Genomic DNA, 21294 nt, shown 5'->3' with positions numbered 1-21294 from the left:
CACTTGAGGTCAGCAGTTTAACACCAGCCTGACCAACATGGTGAAACCTCATTTCTACTAAAAATAAAATACAAAAACTAGCTGGGCATCGTGGCTTATGCCTGTAATCTCAGCTACTTGGGAACCTGAGGCAGGAGAATTGCTTAAACCCGGGAGACGGAGGTTGCAGTGAGCCAAGATCCCGCCACTACACTCTAGCCTGGGTGACAGAGCGAAACTCTGTCTCAAATAAATAAATGAATAAGAATCGGGGAGAGAGAGACAGAAGGTCATGTGACGAGGGCAGAGATCGAAGTCGTGCAGCTGCAAGTCAGGGAAAGCCAGACTGCCAGTGACACCAGAAGCTGGGGGAAAGGCCCAGGTCTCCCCTAGAGCCTTAGGGAGCATGGCCCTACTGACACCTGGATTTCGGACCTCCAGTCTCCAAAACACAGTGGAACAGATTCCTCTGGCTGCTGTGCCCTGTTACCACAAACTGGGCGGTTTAAAGCAACAAATGTTTTCTTTCAGCTGCAGAATCCAGAAGCCCCACATCAAGGTGTCGGCAGAGTTAATTCCTTCTGGAGACTCTGTGGTGGTGTCACACGCCTCTCTCCCAGCTTCTGGGGCTGCCCGCAATCTTTGGCACTCCTCGGCTTCTAGATGTGTCATTTCCACCTCGGCATCCATCTTCACGTGGCCTCCTTCCCTGTGTGGCTCTGTGCATCCTCTCTTCTTCTCCTAAGGACTCCAATCATTGCATTAGGACCCAACCTACTCCAATATGATCTCATCTTGACTTGATGACATCTGCAAAGACCCTATTTCTAAATAGGGTTACATTCTGGTGTTCCAAATTCACATGAACTTGGGGAAGCGCTGTTCAGCTCAGTGCACCAGGTCCCACCAACATTTCCTGTGTAACTCGTGAATCTGAGCACTGCTCCCACTTCTGCCACCACTGTGACCAGAGCCATCATCATGGCTGCCAGGACCATTGCAGTAGCTGCCTGTCTGGCGCCCTCTGCACCCTACTTTTCACAGAGCAGCCAGATGAGCCTTTGAAAAAGGCAAATTAGAATGTGTCCTCCCACGGCCCTTAGGATAAATCCCACCCTCATCTACATTATCAACAGAGAGACTTTGGGATCTGCCTGCCCACCTGTCCCCCTCATCTCCCCCAACTCCACTGTAGCCACTGGGACCTGGCGTCATGTCCTCAGATACCACTGAGCTTTGCACAGATTCCTTCCAGCCACCAGCCTTTTGCGCAAGCAGTGCCTCCCACCTAGACCTCTCTCCCACAGATCTTCCCTGCTCCACAGCAGCACCCCTAGTTCCATGTCACTGAGGTCTTTCCCCATCTCCTCCCCAAGGTGAGTTGAGATCCCCCCGCCAGGGTCGGTGTTGATGGAAACATTATGGTACCACTGAGCACCCTTGCAAAGGTGCAGCACCTGTCTCCCCACTGGGATGTCAGCTGCACAAAGACAGAGGTCTCATCTGTCTCGCTCACCATCATGCCTCCCACAGTCGTTCAATAAACTCGGCCTGAGTAAAGCAGGCACAAGGACTCAGGTGCCCTGAGGAGCTCTGCCAGCTTCAGACTCATCACTGCAGAATGCACCAGCACCAGTCACGGATTTCATATCCACAGACTCCTAGGGGGAGGGTCTGTGTTTGTTCTGGTTTTACAGATGGGGAAACTGAGGCTCTGAGAAGCAAGTGATTTGGGTCCTCTGGGAGGCAGATGCCAAGACAGCTTTAGATATTCAAGGGATTTATTAGGGGAAGGCCCATGAAGGAAAGAGGAGAGGGAGAGGGAGGAGGTGGGATGCTGGTCTGATGCCTGAGAAAGGAGGAAAGGAAGAGGGAGGTTTAGACAGGGTGAGCCTCGGACTGCAGCATGGCTCTGAGAAAATCTTGGCCAGGCTGGTGGGGAGTTTCAGAGCAAGGTGTACTGGTCAGCTCCAGCTACCATTAAAAACATACCACAGGCAGTGGCTCATGTCTGTAATCCTAGCACTTTGGGAAGCCAAGGCGGGTGGATCACGAGGTCAGGAGATCAAGACCATCCTGGCTAACACAGTGAAACCCCATCTTTACTAAAAATACAAAAACTTAGCTGGGTGAGGTGGCGGGTGCCTGTAGTCCCAGCTACTCAGGAGGCTAAGGCAGGAGAATGGCGTGAACCTGGGAGGCGGAGCTTGCAGTGAACCAAGATCGCACCACCGCACTCCAGCCTGGGCGACAGAGCGAGACTCCATCTCCAAAAAAAAAAAAAAAAAATCACAGGCAGTGCACTTTGGCTTACGCCTGTAATCCCAGAACTTTGGGAAGCCAAGGCAGGCAGATTGCCTGAGGTCAGGAGTTTGAGACCAGCCCAACCAACATGGTGAAACCCCGTCTCTACTAAAAATACAAAATTAGCCAGGTGTGGTGGCCTGAACCTGTAGTCTCAGCTACTCAGGAGGCTGGAGCAAGAGAATCACTTGAGCCCAAGAGGTGTAGGTTGCAGTGAGTTGAGATCACACCATTACACTCCAGCCTGGGCAACAAGTGTGAAATTCCATCTAAAAAAACAAAACACACACAGAACAGGAGCAAGAAATTTTCTTACTTTTCCACAGTTCAGAAGGCTGGAAGTTCAAGATCAAGGTGCCTTCAGGGTTAGTTTCCAGTAGAACCTCCCTTCCTGGCTTGCAGACAGCTGCCTTCTTACTGTGTCCTCACACAGCCTTTCCTCTATTGATGCACAGAAAAGGGGATGGTCAATGGGTCATTTAAATTAGTGTCCCCACTTCCCCCCACCAAAGGCTGTTCAGAAAGTCAGGGATGCTTCTGACAATCTAGAGGATACCATAGGCCGGGTGCGGTGGCTCACGTCTGTAATCCCAGCACTCTGGAAGACTGAGGCGGGCGGATCACTTGAGGTCAGGAGTTAGACACCAGCCTGGCCAACGTGGTGAAACCCTGTCTCTACTAAAAATACAAAAAAATTAGCCAGGTGTGGTGGCGCATGCCTGTAATCTCAGCTATTCTGGAGACTGAGGCAGGAGTATCACTTGAACCCGGGAGGCAGAGGTTGCAGTGAGCCAAGATCGTGCCACTGCACTCAAGCCGGGTGATGGAGTGAGACTTAGTTTTTTGTTTTTTGTTTTTTTTTTAAGACAATCTCCAAATGTAGTCACATGGGGGCCAGGTTAGGCCTTCAGGATGCGGGTCTGCGGTGGGCAGGGTCACAGTTCAGACCGTGGTACAATTGCCTGTTCCAACATTAGGCAGGACTACCCCCGCCATGCTCAGCCATTGGAAGATGCCACACCTGGAAGGTGTCACCAACACCTCGAGGGAGGTTCTCTCTTGAAGGGAGCGCTGAGTGGCACCTTCCACAGCTGCCACGAGTCATAATAATAAGAGCAGCACTCATTTGGAGTCCGCAGATGCCGGGCACTGAAGCAGGAGCTGGGCGTGCTCAGATAACCCCTGCATAACCCCATGCAGTAGGTCCTTTTGTTATCTCCCTTTTACTAATGGGGAAACTGAGGCTCGGGGACCCTAAGTGACTTTCCCTGGTGGTGTTACAGCCAGGGTCTGACCTCCAGTCGCCCAGCCTGGCCTCCTTTCCCTTTCTCTAAGCATGTCTTTGGGGATTTGGGGAAGTCACAGTGTTCCCCAATTTCTGTATTTTTAGTACAGAGGGGTTTCACCATGTTGGTCAGGCTGGTCTCAAACTCCTGACCTCAGGCAGTCTGCCCACCTCGGCCTCCTAAAGTGCTGGGATTACAGGTGTGAGCCACGGCACGTGGCCTGTGGTATGTTTTTAATAGCAGCTGGAGCTGACCAGTACACCTTGCTCTGAAACTCCCCACCAGCCTGGCCCAGACTTTCTCAGAGCCATGCTGCAGTCCAAGGTTCATCCTGTCCAATCCTCCCTCCTCCTTCCCTCCTTTCTCAGGCATCAGACTAGCATCCTGCCTCTTCCCCTTCCTTCCCCTCTTTCTTTTGTGGGCCTTCCCCTAATAAATCCCTTGCATATCTCTTGCATCAAGTTCAGCCGTGAAGGTGTCTCATAATCACCCTCCCTGACCATCCTGGCTGTAAGGGATAGACCCAGGGCCAAAGTACTCGCCTCCATGGGCTCCTGCCTCTGTCTGATGACACCTAAAGTTGAGTGCATGCCTGAGATATATTGTAATGGGCATTTGGACAGGGGAACCAGAGAATTGAGTGCATTGTCCAAGGTCACACAGCAAGCCAGCAACAGAACCGAGGGCAGCCGTCCGACTTGTGCTTCTGGTCTAATAGTAAGAAGCCAGGGCCCTCATGGCCTGTCTCAAAGCAGCCCGGCCCAGGAGACAAGGCCAGGCAGTAGCAGAGCAAAGCTGGGACACGAGCAGTGGTCCCCTCTGGCCTCTGTGGGAATCAGCCCATTGTTCTTTACTGAGCACTTCGGTGTACCAGGCACTGTGTTAACTGCTTTAGAAAACTTAGGTTTCACATCTTCATAGTAAGTTAGTTATGCGGTTAGTGTCACCATTTTATAGAAGGGAAAACTGAAGCTTAAAGGGCTGAAATGCTTTACTTAAGACCACACAATGAGTAAGTGGCAGAGATGGGATTCTAACCCAGATGGCTCTGCCTGCAGAGCCGCGCTTTGAGCTCACCTCTCACTTCTTGCTCTCGCTCTAATCAAACCTCTGCTCAAGCGACGCTTTCTGCTCGTGCAGCTCGGAAGGGCCTCTGGTCTCTTCACCAACCTCTCATTGCCTCAGTTAGTGAGCAGATGTTTATGAGGCACCTACTGTGTGTCAGCGAACAAGACAGACCCTCAGAGCCTATTTCCTCCTCTTTCCTTCCTGGAGGCGCACTGCAGTAGTCCATCCCTCCTGGTTGCTTCCTGGCCAGGCTGCCCTGCACCAGCCCTGTCTAAGCCACAGGGTTTCCTTTCTCCCGCAAACCTGTGATGTCGTCTGGGAAAGCCCAGGGTACACCTGACCCTGCACCCTCCTGAGCATTCAGTCCTCAGTCTCTTTATTATTAGGCCCAATTTTTACCCAGCCTTGAAATGATTCTATTAAACCAGTGATTTCTTAGGTCTCCTTTGGCCCAAAATCATTTATCACATGTATCCATCAGGGTTCTTTTGTGCCATGCAGCAGAAGCCAGCTCTGGAAAACTATTAGGCACGAAAGGAATTTATTAGAAGGCAGAAGGTGGGGGAGAATGGTGAGACCACCTGGGTCAGATGGGACCAGAGCAGTGGGTAGCTGGGCCGGCTGAGGGATCCATTCAAATTCCCAGGGCAGAGCATCTGACCCTCTGCCAGGGGAAGGCGGGGCATCTTAATTGACAGCTCCATTGTATCTGAGAGAGAATGGAAGTCACCCATTAGTTAGAAGGTCTAGCAGTCATGAACGACCCCACCTGCTCCCTAAAAGGACTAAGACTGACACACATGAGAATCTTTAGGACTGAGTCCCTGAGATGTTTGACAGATTCCCCAGGGGACTCTGATGTGCCCCTGCTTAGAGCCAGCAAGGTCTCTTGAGCACCCTGTTCTGCCAACCGGGGCCAGTGTCCCTGGACAGCAGCTCAACCCTCCCTGCCTCACCCTGGGGAAATGACTACACCCCAGTGCCTCCGTTTTTCCATGTGGGAAATTGGGATCCAGCAGTGCCTGCCTCTGTGTTGTGGTGAAGACTGAATTAATTCTAATCCATGGAAAGGGCTTTGGCCGTTAGGACTCCGTTGCAGCCTGACTTTGGCCAAGGCATCGGATATTACCGCCACCTTCTCCCTCAAGTTGGGGAATCCGGGACAGCACAGTGTGAGAGGAAAAGGTCTAAGGACCCATCTCAGCCTCTGCCACCAACTCTCCAGCAGATTTCAGGGATACCATCAGACCCCACTGTGTCCTGGGGTGGAAGGGATGTTGGACAGATTGATCTGATAGATCCCTCCCCAGTGTGACTTTCTAAGTTTAAATATTTGGGTCCCAGAGTAGAGTTAGCTCAAAGCAGGACTATTAGATTCTGGGTCTCTGGGGGACTGATGCAAACAGGTGAAGCCATACCCTGTCCCGAGTTCCACAGAGCATCTCTGCCCAGACAGCCAGTGCCCAGAATGCCAGCGCCTGGTGTGCTGCCATGTCTAGGGGTGATGAAAGCAGATAACACTTAGCAAGCGCCACCCTGTGCCTGGGTCTGCAATTCTCTGCACACCTTCTCTCCCCCAGTCCTTAACCACCCTAGACATGCACCCCCAATTTACAAATGAGGAAACAGAGGCTCCAAGAGGTTAGCTTGGCCAATTGCAGTAGGAGCTGACACCCGATCCTTAAATCACTACTGCCTCTCTCAATATCTTTTCAAAATCTTCCCAATAAGAATTCCTGGGAAGACCAGGTGTGGTGGCTCACACCTGTAATCCTGGCACTTTGGGAAGCCAAGGCAGGAGGATCACTTTAGGAAGGGATTTGAGACCAGTCTGGGCAACATAGCAAGACCCCATCTCTACAAAAATTAAAAAATTAGTGGTTGGGCGCAGTGGCTCATGCCTGTAATTCTAGCACATTGGGAGGTTGAGGTGGGCGGATCACCTGAGATTGGGAGTTTGAGACCAGCCTAGCCAACATGGTGAAACCCCATCTCTACTGAAAATACAAAAATTAGCCTGGCATGGTGGTAGCTATAGTCCCAGCTACTCGGAAGGCTAAGGCAGGAGAATCGCTTGAACCCAGGAGGCAGAGGTTGCAGTGAGCCTAGATCGAGCCACGGCACTCCAGCCTGGGCAACACAGCAAGACCTTGTCTCTAAGTAATAACAGTAATAATAATTCCTGGGAATTAGGAAGTTTCCAGTTTATAAGTAGAGAAACAGAGGCTCCAGGCCCCATGGGATCTGGACCCTGAGCTGGACTTTGGACTCTGTGAACTTAATGACTGTTTTACACTGTACCTGCAAAGGAAGGCAAAAAGACAGAGCTTTGAAATCTATGGACCTGACAAAGGTCCAGCCAGACCCTGTTCCCACCAGCCTCTCTGGGGAGCCACCTAAGGCCAGCCTCCCCAAGACAGAGCACACAGCCAGCAAGGAATGACCCACAGGGCCTCAGAGTAGAATGAAACATCGATACCTAATCCCTGAGAACAGGGTGAGTGACAGACATCCTTTTTCACCGAGTATAGTCGTTTGCTTCGATGGTCTCATGGCCAGCAGAGCCCCTGGGCCACGAGCCGGATCCTCCCCCTCCTTGGAAGCGGAGCAAGCCCTCTGTGGCCCTGCGTGGTCCGCTTGGCACCACACCATCTTGTGTTTGTCTAACTACCCTGACCCCGGCGAGTGCTCGTCGCCTTTTTTCCTCTTTTCTCAAAAACCAGGACACAATAGGAAGCGTTTCCTTGAACTTATTAAAAAATCCAGACTTGTAAATTAATTTGTTCGTGTTGTACAAAGGCAGTGCAGATGGACTCATTAGCATGCACACAACAAATAATTATAGATGAATTTTTAGCTGGCCTGCCTAATGCGCTTGCTGGGTTAATTATGTCAATGTATAATTACATCAGCCCGGGGAGACATAATGGCATACCCTGCTGCGCAGGCCCTGCCTAATGACGGGGCTTGGGGGCTGCCGGCAGACGAAAGCCACCACTGCCTTCCTGCGCACCTGCTTACCTCGGCATGGATGCCTATTGTCCGAGCCCCGGCCACCTAAACAAACTGGCCACAGCAGAGTAAAACAGGGAAGCCTCCTTGTTCCAGCCAGACCTGAAGGCCCCATGTACAGGCACTGCCCCGTTTCTTCCATCAGCAGATATTTATTGGGTTGGACTGTGGGTCACACTTCATGGTAGGTACAAGAATTCCAGCAGGGTGGGGGTGGGAGAGGGTGCAAAAACAGATGCAGTCTGGCCTTCTCTTGTGGAGTTTGCAGTCCAGTGGGTGTTAATTAGGTGAACCTGCAAATAAACGTGCATTAGAACTGCAGTGGGTGTCGTGAAGGAAAGGTGCAGGCAGCTCATATCAGAGTACAGGTTAGTGGAGGAGGGCTTCCTGGAAGAAGTGGCATTTGAGTTGCACTATGGAAGGCAAGTAAGTGTTAACTAGCTAAAAGGGGTTGCTCAGGGGAGGTTCCTGGTAAGGATCCCGTGCAAAGGGTCTGAGGTGGGAAGTAAGAAGAAGCCAATGTGACTGGTGCTCAGAAAGAAGTGAGGGCTTCTGTTTACTCTGAGCTGACCAAGTGTCTGGTGCCATATGGAGCATTTTACATGGATCCTTACTATAGCCCCATGAGGTTGCTACATTTATAGTGAGGCACAGAGAGATACAGTCACTTGCCAAAGTCACACAGCAATCCCAAGAAGCAAGTATAGATTAGCAGACTCCAGGGATATCTAACCTTGAGGTCCATGCTCTTAATCCCTCTGCTTCCCAGCAGAGAGCAAGGGCCAAACAGATGTTGGCAGAAAAATCTGGGGGAGGGGCCAGGCATGATAACTCACACTTGTAATCCCAGCACTTTGGGAGGCCAAAGCAGGCAGATCACCTGAGTTCGAGACCAGCCTGACCAACATGGTGAAACCCCAACTCTATTAAAAATACAAAAATTTGGCTGGGCACAGTAGCTCATGCCTGTAATCCCGGCACTTTCGGAGGCCAAGGTGGGTGAACTCCTGAGGTCAGGAGTTCAAGACCAGCCTGGCCAACATGGTGAAACCCCATCTCTACCAAAAATACAAAAATTAGCTGGGTGTGATGGCACACATCTGTAATCCCAGCTACTCAGGAGGCTGAAGCAGGAGAGTCACTTGAACCCAGGAGGCAGAGGTTGCAGTGAGCCAAAATCGTGCCACTGCACTCCAGCCTGGGCAACAGTGTGAGACTCCATCTCAAAAAAAATAAATAAATACAAAAATTACCCAGGTGTGGTGGCATACACCTGGAATCCCAGTTCCTCGGGAGGCTGAGTCAGGAGAATAGCTTGAACACGGGAGGCAGAGATTGCAGTGAGCTGAGATCACGCCGCTGCACTCCAGCCTGGGCAAACAGAGCCAGACTCTGTCTCCAAAAAAGAAAAAAGGAAAAAAGAAAATTCTGGGGGAGGGACCAGGAAGAGTCAGGGCTTCCATGCATTAGAAAGAACTGAACCAGACTAGGCCCCTTGGTCTATGTCCAGGACCCTGGCTTTCCTGGGTGCCGTGGACATCATCTGCACCTGCTAGGGCTGGCAAGAGCAGGCACTAGGACAGGAGGCCTTTGTGGTATCAAAGCAAGAGACCCAGGTTCGAGTCTCACATCTACCCTTCAGCAAGTCACCTGGTTTCTCTGAGCCTCAGTTTCCTCATCTGTTAAAATGCACTGGATCCAAGCCAGCCTCCAGGGGATGCCGTGAGGATGCTGGGAAGCCAGTCCCGTGCATGGGCTTTGTAGCCTGGAAGGTGCCAACACACCTCTGAGATGATCCACGTTTCTTAGTCCCTGCCCTAGATGGGGACTTGGGGAAAGTGTCCTGGAAGAAGTGAGGCAGGACTCCAGAGTATAAGGAAGCAGATGTACTTGCAGCGTGAAGGGCTGGGAGAGGGAACTGAATTCCAGGCAGAAGGACCTGCGCGTTCCTCACCTTTGAGTGATTGGGGAATTGGTGGACATCTTACATCTAGATGTGTGTTTTGCCCCCCAAAAAAGCCGTTAACCAACAACGTGTGTCACAAATGATGGTGTCACCAGGTCCACTGAGAAGCACACCAAGAATTACATGGGCGAGGATGTTGGTGCAAAATAGGAATACAGGGAGTGGGGAGGCTGGGAGAGCTCGTGAAGAGGTGGGGCAGCCGCCTGGGAGCATCTAGACCCCCACACAGCCTACAGAAGTGCTGGATGAGGCCATAGGGGAGTCATCACTCCAAAGTCAGCCCTCAGAGCAGTCCCGTCTCGGTATCCCCACTGCACACAGGCATGTAGGTGGAGGCCATGGGAAGGTTGGCCTCAGAGCGACGGATCTCAGAGCAGCAGCCAGATCCTTGCTCAGTGCCCCTCGCTGTAGTTGGAGGTCTGCAAGGCACAGTTTCAAAGTGCCACAGATGGCATCATAAAATCAAGAAAATTCAATGAAGCCAGGGCAACATGGTGAGACCTGTGTCTACAAAAAAATACAAAAATTAGCTGGGCATGGTGGTGCACACCCTTGATCCCAGCTACTCGGGAGGCTGAGGCAGGATCACTTGAACAGAATCTCACTCTGTTGCTGAGGCTGGGGTATAGTGATGCAATCTCTACTCTCTGCAGCCTCAACCTCCCAGGCTCAAGTGATCCTCCCACCTCAGCCTCCTGGGTAACTGGGACTACAAACATGTGCCACCATGCCCAGCTAATTTTTTTTTTTTTTTTTTTTTTTTGAGATGGAGCCTTACTCTGTCCCCCAGGCTGGAGTGCAGTGGCGCCATCTGGCTCACTGCAACCTCTGCCTCCCGGGTTCAAGTGATTCTCCTGCTTCAGACTCCTGAGTAGCTGGGATTACAGGTGCCCACCACCATACCCAGCTAATTTTTGTATTTTTAGTAGCAACGGAGTTTCACCATATTGGTCAGGTTGGTCTCGAACTCCTGACCTCAGGTGATCTACCCACCACGGCCTCCCAAAGTGCTGGGATTACAGGCGTGAGCCACTGAGCCCAGACTTTTTTTTTTTCTTTTTTTTTTTTTTTGAGACGGAGTCTTGCTGTGTCGCCCAGGCTGGAGTGCAGTGGCCGGATCTCGGCTCACTGCAAGCTCCGCCTCCTGGGTTTATGCCATTCTCCTGCCTCAGCCTCCCGAGTAGCTGGGACTACAGGCGCCCGCCACCTCGCCCGGCTAGTTTTTTGTATTTTTTAGTAGACACAGGGTTTAGGCCGGGCGCGGTGGCTCACGCCTGTAATCCCAGCACTTTGGGAGGCCGAGGCGGGCGGATCACAAGGTCAGGAGATCGAGTCCACGGTGAAACCCCGTCTCTACTAAAAATACAAAAAAAAAATTAGCCGGGCGCGGTGGCGGGCGCCTGTAGTCCCAGCTACTAGGAAGGCTGAGGCAGGAGAATGGCGTGAACCCAGGAGGCAGAGCTTGCAGTGAGCCGAGATCGCGCCACTGCACTCCAGCCTGGTGGACAGAGTGAGACTCCGTCTCAAAAAAATAAATAAATAAATAAAAATAAAAAAAAGTAGAGACAGGGTTTTACCGTGTTGGCCAGGATGGTCTCGATCTCCTGACCACGTGATCCACCCGTCTCGGCCTCCCAAAGTGCTAGGATTACAGGCTTGAGCCACTGCGCCTGGCTGCCCAGACTATTTTTTAAATTTTTTTGCAGAGATTAGATTTTGCCATGCTGCCCAGGCTGGTCTTGAACTGCTGGGTTCAAGTGAGCCTCCCACCTCGGCCTCCCAAATTGCTGGGATTACAGGCATTAGCCACTGCACTCGGCCAACATTTTTTTTTTTTTTTTTTTGAGACGGAGTCTTGCTCTATCACCCAGGCTGGAGGGCAGTGGCGTGATCTCAGCTCACTGCAATCTCCACCTCCCGGGTTCAAGCGATTCTCCTGCTTCAGCCTCCGGAGTAGCTGGGACTACAAGCATGAGCCACCACGCCTGGCTAATTTTTTTGTATTTTAGCAGAGACGGGTTTTCACCATGTTGGTCAGGCTGGTCTCAAACTCCTGACCTCAAATGATCCTCCCACCTTAGCCTCCCTAAGTGCTGGGATTACAGGCATGAGCCACCACACCCGGCCTGGCCGACTATTATTATTGTTAGTATTATTCCCATATGGACAGGACACCCACACCCTGGAGAGAGCAGATGCTGCCCTGAACAAGTGCCTGGACGAGCCTGCTCCCTCATAGAGCAGAAAGTCCATGCTATTTCCTGTAAGCTAGCAGGGTGACTCCACTGGCTCCTGTGGGGCCTGCCAGGCCCTGCAGCCACAGTCCAGGTGTCCCCATCCATCAGGCCCTCATCATCCCTGTCTTTCTCTCCCTGCACAGACCCCGTGCCTGTGTTTGAGGCGGCACGTGGCCTAGACGACAGACTGCAGCCCCCCAGCTTTGACCCCAGCGGGCAGCCCCGGCGAGACCTCCACACTTCGTGGAAGAGGAACCCCGAGCTCCTCAGCCCCAAAGGTACTGATAAGGCCTTCTCAGCGCATCTACAATAAACAACCAGGCTGCAGATCTTCAGAGCCAAACTCAGCCAGCCTTGTTGTGGGGTGGCTGGGGCAGGGAACTGGGCAAGTGAAGGCCTTTGGTAACCATCTAATTCCTGGGTATATATTGAGCCTGGCACTGGAAACGCAGTTGGGAGTAAAAGGGAAAAATCCTGCCCTTGTGGTGATGATCTTCTAGAAAGGGAGACTGTCAGTAAACAAATTAGTAAGACATATAGTGTGGCAGGTGGAGAGAGAAGTCAAGAGACCCGTTCAGGTTCCCACCCTCCATGGCCAGCCCCAAAGCACCCTCTGCCCCTGTGATGAATTCAGCACCAAAAGCACCCACCAAGCCCTGGGATGAGCCCCCACAGGGCCTGCCAAGGCGGACGTGATGCAAGTGAGGCCAGTGATGGCTGAGCATCCACATGTGCGCCCTCCACAGTAGGGAGGGGAAAATAGTCTGGCAGTCCTTCGCTAAGTAAAACACAGGCTCACCACATGACCCGGAAGCACCACAGCTAGGTGTGGACCCCAGAGAACTGAAAACACGGGCTCAAAACAGTGTACACAAATGTACATGGCAGTGTTACTTATAACAGCAAAAGCAGAAACACCTCAAGTGGCTTTCAACAGCTGAATGGACAAACAAAATAATCCATAGAGCGGAATATTACTCGGCCATGAAAAGGAAGGAAGCACTGATCCATGCTATAACATGGATGAACTTTGAAAACATGGTGCTGGCCAGGTGCGGTGGCTCATGCCTGTAATCCCAGCACTTTGGGAGGCCGAGGCAGGTGGATCACAAAGTCAGAAGTTCAAGACCAGCCTGACCAACATGGTGAAACCCCGTCTCTACTAAAAATACAAAAATTCGCCTGGTGTGGTGGCTCACACCTGTAATCCCAGCTACTTGGGAGGCTTAGGCAGGAGAATTGCCTGAAACTGGGAGGCGGGGGTTGCAGTGAGCCAAGATCGCACCACTGCACTCCAGCCTGGGCGACAGAGCAAGACTCCATCTCAAAAAATAGATAAATGAAAAGAAAACATAGTACTGAGTGGAAGGTGCCAGACAGGAAAGGCCACATAATGTATGATTCTGTTGGTGTGAAATGTCAAAACAGGCAAATCCGTAGAGACAGAAAGGAGATTGGTTGAGTTGTTTAATGGGTACGAGGGGTTTCCTTTTGGGGCAGTGACAGTGTTCTGGAACTAGTGGTGATGGCTTCACAAAATTGTGAATATACTAAATGTCACTGTAAAATGGTGCTTAAAACAGTGAATTTTGGCCGGGCGCGTTGGCTCACACCTGTAATCCCAGCACTTTGGGAGGCCAAGATGGGCAGATCACTTGAGGTCAGGAGGTCAAGACCAGCCTGAACAACATGGTAAAACCCCATCTCTGCTAAACATACCAAACTTAGCCGAGCATGGTGGCGGGCATGTATAATCCAGGTACTCGGGAGACTGAGGCATGAGAATTGCTTGAACCCAGGAGGCAGAGGTTGCAGTGAGCTGAGATCGTGCCACTGCACTTGCAGTCCAGCCTGGGCAACAGAGTGAGACTCCGTCTCAAAAAAAAAAAAAAAGTGAGTTTTATGTGACGTATATTTTACCACAATTTTAAAAGTATAATAAAGCAGACCCCAGAGGTATGAGCAGGCAAAAGAAGCTCTGCGTGTATTGACACTGGTGTCACAGTGGAAATGACCTGTGTGCTGCGGACATGGGGCCCGCAGGGCCCCACAGCTGCACTCTCTCCAAGGCCCGAGTTTGGGAAATTGATCGCAATCGGTGATCGATCCAGTTTACAGAAAGCTGCTCTGGCTGTCATGTTGCTCTCTTGGCAATGGGGGTTTTCCCTCTTTTTCTCCCTGCAGAGCAGAGAGAGGGGACGTCGCCTGCCGGGCCCACGCTGACCGAGGAAAGCCGCCTCCCAGGCATTCCCGGGAAAGCCCTCCTGACAGAAACCTTGCTGCAGAGAAATGAGGCGGAAAAACAAAAGTGAGGAAGGGAGGGTGAGTGGGAGGGAGGAAGGAACGGGCAGGGCTCCTGCTGCCCCACCTGGCTGGGTCATGGGCAGGGAAAGTCTCCTACCAGAATCCAGATGCAGGCTGGAGACCAAGATGAGGAAGGGCCAAAGGCTTTGGACTCCAGCCGGGTCTGGGTTCAAGCTCCACTGCAGGAACTCAGTGGCCAGCCCTGGGCAAGTCACATCATCCTCTGAGCCTCAATTTCCCCCCCTGGTAAATGGGGCTAAGGGTGGTCCATTCCTCAGCATTCTCTAGAGAAACAGAACTGGTTGGATTTTTTTAATGATTAAGACATGTACTTCTAGGACTTAGCTTATACAGTTATGGGAACTGCCAGGTACAAAATGGTAGAGCAGGAGTTGGTGCTGCAATATTTTTAAATTTTATTTTACAATAATTAGAATGTTTTAGAGGCGGGATCTTGCTCTGTCACTCAGGCTGGAGTGCAATGGCACAATTACAGCCCACTGCAGTCTGTAATCCCAGCACTTTGGGAAGCCAAGGTAGGAGGATTGCTTGAGGCCAAGAGTTCAAGACCAGCCTGGGCTACAGAGCTGGAGTGCAGGGTGCAATCTTGGTTCACTGCAACCTCCGCCTTCCGGGTTTAAGCAATTCTCCTGCCTCAGCCTCCCGAGTAGCTGGGATTACAGGTGTGCACTACCACACCTGGCTAATTTTTGTATTTTTAGCAGAGACAGGATTTCACCATGTTGGCCAGGATAGTCTCAAAATCCTGACCTCAAGAGATCCTCCCGCCTTGGCCTCCCAAAGTGTTGGGATTACAGGTGTGAGTCCCTGTGCCCAGCCACACAAAAAAATTTATATATATATATATTTTTTTTTTAATTAGCCAAGCATGGTGGCATGCACCTGTAGTCCCAGCTACATGTAAGGCGGAGGCAGAGCAGAGGATCACTTGAGCCCAGGTGGTTGAGGCTGTAGTGAGCTATGATTGCGCCACTGCACTCCAGCCTGGGCAACAGAACAAGACCCTATCTTTAAAAAAAAGAAAATGGGCCGGGCGCGGTGGCTCATGCCTGTAATCCCAGCACTTTGGGAGGCTGAAGTAGGCGGATCACTTGAGGTCGGCAGTTTGAGACCAGCCTGACCAACGTGGTGAAACCCTATCTCTACTAAAATTACAAAAATTAAGCTGTGTGTGGTGGTGCATGCCTGCAATCTCAGGTACTCAGGAGGCTTAGGTGGGAGAATTCCTCGAACCTGAGAGGCGGAGGTTGCAGTGAGCCGAGATCGGGTCACTGCACTCCAGCCTGGGTGACAGAGGGAGACTCCATCTCAAAAAAAAAGAAAACAGAGGAAATGTCACTCCCCCAGGACCGTATCAGTAATTCACAATATTGAGGAACTACTGGGGGCTGGGCACACCAATGAGCATGCTTCACAGCACCCCCTGAGGCAGACCCTATCAGAAACCCCATTTTAAAAATAAGGAAACTGAGGACTGGAGAGGTTGCTTGCTACTGTAAATTTTTGCCCCTAAAAATCCTGGCAGAAACTAACAGGGGCAACCATGACAGGGCCCACATAGGCAGTGGAGCAGCAGGACAGCCAGGTGCCTGAATGTTGTGTCTAAGGACTTGCAGAAAGACAGAGGTGCAGGTTACAGGGAGTGGGCAAGGGGTAGGAAGCAAGATGGGGCTTGACTCGGGGGCCCCAGGCAAGGCCTGTCCCTACAGCCAGCACAAGCAGGCCCCGTCTCTTCGCAGGGGCCTTCAAGAAGTACAGATCACTTTGGCGGCCAGACTGGGGGAGGCAGAGGAGAAAATCAAAGTCCTACATTCAGGTATGTGTCGGCACCATGTGGCCCAGAGAGAGGACTGGGAGGGGACGGTAATGCTGTCAACGAGGGGTCAAGGCTTGGGGTCTGCCACATCCAGGTGTTTTAGAATCAAGAGGGCAAAATGGGAGTTTGGGAAGAATAATCTTACCCAGTGGGGGTCCAAGCCTCTATGTCCCAGAGGCTACATTGCTGTGGAAAGAGGATTTGAGACAGAGTTAATTCAGGTGGTGGCCAAGCGTGGTGGCTCACACTTGTAATCCCAGCACTTTGGGAGGCTGAAGTGGGAAGACTGCTTGAGCCCCAGAGTTCGAGACCGGCCTGGGCAACATGGCAAGACCCTGTCTCTAATTAATTAATTAATTTAATACAACCCCTGCAGGGGCCAAAACACTGCCAAGCCGCTGACTTAGGGGAGGCGTTGGGGAGGGGTGAGGTCTGGGGCAAACTGGAGGAATGAGGCCTCATCTAAAGAGACAGCCACTGCTTAGCACCAGCCGGGCACTGCCATATGGTCCCCTGTGGCCAGGCCCTTCCATTTGCCCAGAGAAATTAGAAATCTGGAGTTGTATCAAAAACACTCATTGATTGTAACATATGAATCTGTTCATTGTGTGGATCTTCCCTGTCCTCCGGCCTGCCAGGTTGGAACCGCAGGGTGGTTGAGCACATGGATGGACGGCCCTGCCCAGGTCCTGAAGTGATTTAAGGATGTTGGGGGGCTTATACCCCAGGTCATGGGGCAGACAGCACCACGCCTCCACCCCTCAACCCTGGCCTGGGTCCCCTGAGCTTCTAGGCCCATGGAGAGTACCTCATCCGCCCTGCACTGCCCACCCCAGCCACGGCACGTCCTTCTCACCAGCCTGAGCCCCTCTAGGGGCAGGAAACTCATTGCCTGTCACCAAGTCTGACTGAGAGAAAGGTCTCCCTCACTACCCGAGCTCTCATTCTGCCTGCTGGGCTTTGCAGAGGGAGTGGGCTCCACCTCCCCGGGAGACCCAGCCCCTTCCCACTTGGAGGTGGGGCCTTACCCTGCCTCTGCTTTCTCCCAGCGCTAAAGGCTACGCAAGCAGAGCTGCTAGAGTTGCGGCGGAAATACGACGAGGAGGCGGCATCCAAGTAAGTGAGCCCTGCTGAGGTGTACCTCCTCCCTCGGACCCTCCCAGTCAGGCCTCCTCCTTCGGACCCTCCAGTACTTGCCTCCACTCTCTGACCCTCCAGTACTTGCCTCCTCCCTCTGACCCTCCCAGACGTGCCGCCTCCCTCTGACTTTCCCAGACAGGCCTTCTCCCTCTGACCCTTCCAGACATGCCTCCTCCCTCTGACCCTCCAGTACTTCCTCCACCCTCTGGCCCTCCCAGACAGGCCTCCTCCCTCTGACCCTCCAGTACTTGCCTCCTCCCTCTGACCTTCTCAGACACGCCTCCACCCTCTGGCCCTCCCAGACAGGCCTTCTCCCTCTGACCCTCCCAGACACGCCTCCTCCCTCTGAGCATCCCAGACACGCCTCCACCTTCTGGCCCTCCAGTACTTGCCTCCTCCTTCTGATCCTCCAGGACTTACATCCTCCCTCTGTCCCTCCAGACATGCCTCTTCCTTCTGACCTTTCAGACATGCCTCCTCTTTCTGACTCTTCTCCTTCCTCTGACTCTCTGCTGGAGGCCCCCATTTCATTAAGCACCTCTGCTCCTCACCCCCAAAGGCACACTGCTGTCATTTGCTATGCCACTTGCACACCACAGCCATAAATAATGTTCTGGGACCTGGGCTGAGCAAGGGGCTGCTTGGTGGGGGCCTGCCCCTTTGCCCTGGCCCCCTGGGACTGTCCCCGCTCCCCAGCTCCACACTCCAATCCTCAGGGCTGAGAGGCATTCACCTAAATTACTCTGGACTCAAGCGTTTATTTAGGCTTTAAGAAATCATTCCTTCTGCAAACACTTATTGAGCACCTACTGTTTATCCAGTGCTGCTCTGCGTCCTTGGAGGAAACATGAGAACATGACCCTGTCCTCAGTCAAGGAGAGGAGACAAAAACTGATGTGCAGTGATACATTTGTTCATTCACACATATTGAGCACTTTCTGTATGCCCAGCACTGTTCTTGGCACATGGCAAATGCTACAAAGGGAAGAACTGGGGACAGGAAAAGAGAATGACAAGAAGGAGTGGGTCCTTTATCCAGGGTAGTCAGGGAGAACTCCCTGGAGGAGGTGGCTTTCAGAATGAAGAGAAGGCCATGTGAAGAAAGCAGGAAAGGGTGCTCCAGGCAGCAGGAACAGCTTGAGCCAAGGAAGGCCCTAAGCATGCATGAAGCACGTGTGTAGCCTTGAGTCACCAAGTGCTCCCCACATGCCCCCCGCGTCTCCCATCCCCTGCTAACAGAAGGGACACCTCTCCCAAGCCCCTCCATGCTGGCAGTCTGGAGGGGGCTGGGCAGCGCAGTAAACAAGTGACCACTGGGGACAGTGCAGGGCGGCCTCCCAGGAGAACACTGTGATCAGGGTTTTAAAGCCGGGGGCAGTTTTCTTGAAGAAGGGCATTCCAGGCACCACCGGGACACAGGCCTGGAGCTGGAGTTCAGAGAGGGCCCCTGGGGGAGAGGGGAGGCCAGACTGCCTGGAAGAGGTGCAGTGCTGACGCCCTACTCCCTTTTCCTCACAGCCTAGGCTCTTTTCTCCCCAGCCCGATTTCTCTCCTGTAGCAAGGCTGGAAGGGAGTGCCTTTAGCCCTCCCCTGGGCTCAGGCAGGGGCTGGGGGTGTCAGGAGGGGCGGAGGCCTGGAGCCCGCTGGAAGCCCTTCCTCAGGGCCTCATCTTTGTGTCTCAGGGCAGATGAAGTCGGCCTGATCATGACCAACCTGGAGAAAGCTAATCAGGTGAGGAGGTGCAGTTCCCGCCCGTGGGTGCCAAAGGTTCCCTCTGCCTGGGGTGGGGGTCTCGGGCCAGACGAGGAGGAAGGGACGGAGCTTCGTCAATATTTATTCAACTGTGGGTCCTGTGCATGCCAAGTGAGGGAGCCAGGAGGAGTCTGGGCCCCAGGCCCTGCCCTCTCCGAGCTCCCAGGGTGGGCCCCGGGTGGGGGTTGGGGTAGGGAATGCAGACAGACACACTTGGAAATAGAGTGCTCCAAGCAGCAACGGGCAGGAAGGGGCCCCTGACCCAGACTGCAGGAGTCCAGGAAGACATCCGAGAGGAAAGGATGTGGAGCTAAGGCCCAAAGAATGAATGACAGCGTATCTAGGCACGGATTCTAAGTGAGGCTCCTGCATCCTGCCTTCCTCCAGCTCAGAGGTGCTGCCATCTGGTGGGCAGAGTCAAGCAGGACTTTAAAAGAAGGGTGACCACAGCCAGGGGGTTCTAGCCCAGAGTCTTGCGTGTCCACCACATCTGTCCCCCAGTTCCCTGCAGCGCCACCAGCCAGAGACATGGCCAGGAGAGGCCAGCAGGGCCTCGAGCCCTCTGTCCCTAGGCCCATCTTCCTGTCTGTGGGGTGGGAGAAGATACCCACCTGCCCCGAGGCCTGCGGGCCCTCAGGGAGAGAGGTCACTTTCCCCAGGGGCAGTTAAGAGGGGCCTCTTGGAAGACACTTTGCAGCTGGGTTTCAGAATCCTCATGCTGTTCCCTGAGGGAGGGCAGCCAGGTAGAAGGCTCAGCAGGGGCAGAGGCCTGAGGTGTGGCTCTATGGGCACAGGGTGGGGGCGCTCCCTCCTGCAGAGGAGACTTGGATAAAAGGGTTGATTCTATGTCCCTGGGAAGCCACCAGAAGGTGCAGGCCTGGGCTGGAAGTGCTGAGACTCTATGAGCCCCTACCCCTATAGAAGCAGTGTCCCCTAGGAGGGTCAGGAAGGCCAAAGACAGGGCCAGGTCACAGTGGTGGTGGTGACCGCAGTGGCTTCCCTGGGCTTAGGTCCAGCATATTTTTCTGAAATGACCATTAAGTGAGCCCCATTTTGCACAGGCTACATAGCCTTTTTCATGTGATTTTTGAATAGGTAATGCATTCATGTAGTTCAGAACTCAAGAAGCTGCACAAGGGCCTGTCTTGGAAAGTCCAGCTCTCCTCCCAGTTCTCCCCTGCAGCAGCCTCTCTTACCAGCCCCTGGGTTCTCCTTCCAGAGATGGTCAATCCATTCACAAGCCCATGAGTATATCTTTTGGGGGGGGCAAGGGGGACAGGGTCATACTCTGTCGCCCAGGCTGGAGTGCAGTGGCACAATCACGGCTCACTGTAGCCTTGACCTCCCCGGCTCAGGTGATCCTCCCACCTCAGCCTCCCAGGTAGCCAGTTATCTGGGAACAGAGGCTTGCGCCACCATGCCATACTAATTTTTTGTATTTTTTTGTAGAGACGAGGGTTTACCGTGTTGCCCAGAATATATCTATTTTAACCAGTGCCCCCTTTTTGTTGAGACAGGGTATCACTTTGTCATCCAGGCTAGAGAGCATTGCTGCGATCACAGCTCACAGCAGCCTCAACCTCTGGGGCCCAAGCAATCCTCCTGCCTCAGCCCCCCCAAGTAGCTGGGACTACAGGTATGCACCACCACACCCGGCTAATTTTTATATGTTTCATAGAGATGCGGTTTTGCCATGTTGTGCAGGCTGATCTCAAACTCTTGAGCTCAAGCAGTCCACCCTCCTGGGCCTCCCAAAGCACTGGGATTAGAGGTGTGAGCCACTGTGCCCAGCCACCCTTTTAAAAACAAAATAATAATATACTATGTATACCATTGTGAACCTTACTTTTTCCCTGTCTGTATCTTTGAGCTCCTTCCATATCAGTATAAAAAGCAGCTCCTCCTCTGTTTTACAGCTGCGTGGTGTTCCTCGGCAGAGTGCTCTATCGTCTAACCCAGGGGAGGGCAAACTTTCTGTAAAGAGAGTGAATATTTTCAGCTGTGCAATCCATACAGTCTCTGACACAGATTTTCAACTTTGCCATTATAGCATGAAAGTATAGACAATATGTAAGTGAATGAGCATGGCTGTATTCCAATAAAACTTTATAAGAATGGGCAAGGCTGCGCACAATGGCTCATGCCTTTAATCCCAACACTTTGGGAGGCCGAGGTGGGATGATCACTTGAGCCCAGGAGTTTGAGACCAGCCTGGGAAACATAGGGAGACCCCATATCTAAAAAAATTTAAAAATTAGCCAGGCATAGTGATGTACGCCTGTAGTCCCAGCCACTCAGGAGGCTGAGGTGGGAGGATCACCTGAGCCTAGGGAGATGGAGGCTGCAATGAGCTATGATCATGCTACTGCATTCCAGCCTGGATGACAGAGTAAGACCCTATCTCAAAAA

General features: G+C 52.5%; 1 protein-coding gene and 1 long non-coding RNA gene across 2 annotated transcripts in view; one reads left to right on the top strand and one right to left on the bottom strand.

Moving 5' to 3' along the window:
- CUX2 (cut like homeobox 2) overlaps positions 1–21294 on the top strand; it is a 137917-nt gene that overhangs the window by 68403 nt on the left and 48220 nt on the right. Inside the window, exons 4-8 of the mRNA XM_033220603.1 lie at positions 11996–12130; positions 14037–14160; positions 15917–15993; positions 17043–17109; positions 18816–18864. Of these exons, the coding sequence (XP_033076494.1) occupies positions 11996–12130; positions 14037–14160; positions 15917–15993; positions 17043–17109; positions 18816–18864 (452 nt within the window). The remainder of the gene's footprint in view (positions 1–11995; positions 12131–14036; positions 14161–15916; positions 15994–17042; positions 17110–18815; positions 18865–21294) is intronic.
- LOC117089401 overlaps positions 5164–21294 on the bottom strand; it is a 30235-nt gene continuing 14104 nt past the window's right edge. The window contains exons 2-3 of the long non-coding RNA XR_004439581.1: positions 7659–7942; positions 5164–5346 (exon numbers count right to left, since the gene is read on the bottom strand). This is a non-coding gene — a long non-coding RNA (uncharacterized LOC117089401). The remainder of the gene's footprint in view (positions 5347–7658; positions 7943–21294) is intronic.

This window comes from Trachypithecus francoisi, unplaced genomic scaffold, assembly GCF_009764315.1.
Source record: "Trachypithecus francoisi isolate TF-2019V2 unplaced genomic scaffold, Tfra_2.0 Lachesis_group11, whole genome shotgun sequence".
NCBI lineage: Eukaryota > Metazoa > Chordata > Mammalia > Primates > Cercopithecidae > Trachypithecus > Trachypithecus francoisi.
Note: the sequence above shows the minus strand (reverse complement) of the source record. Positions and strands in the feature narration are given on the sequence as shown.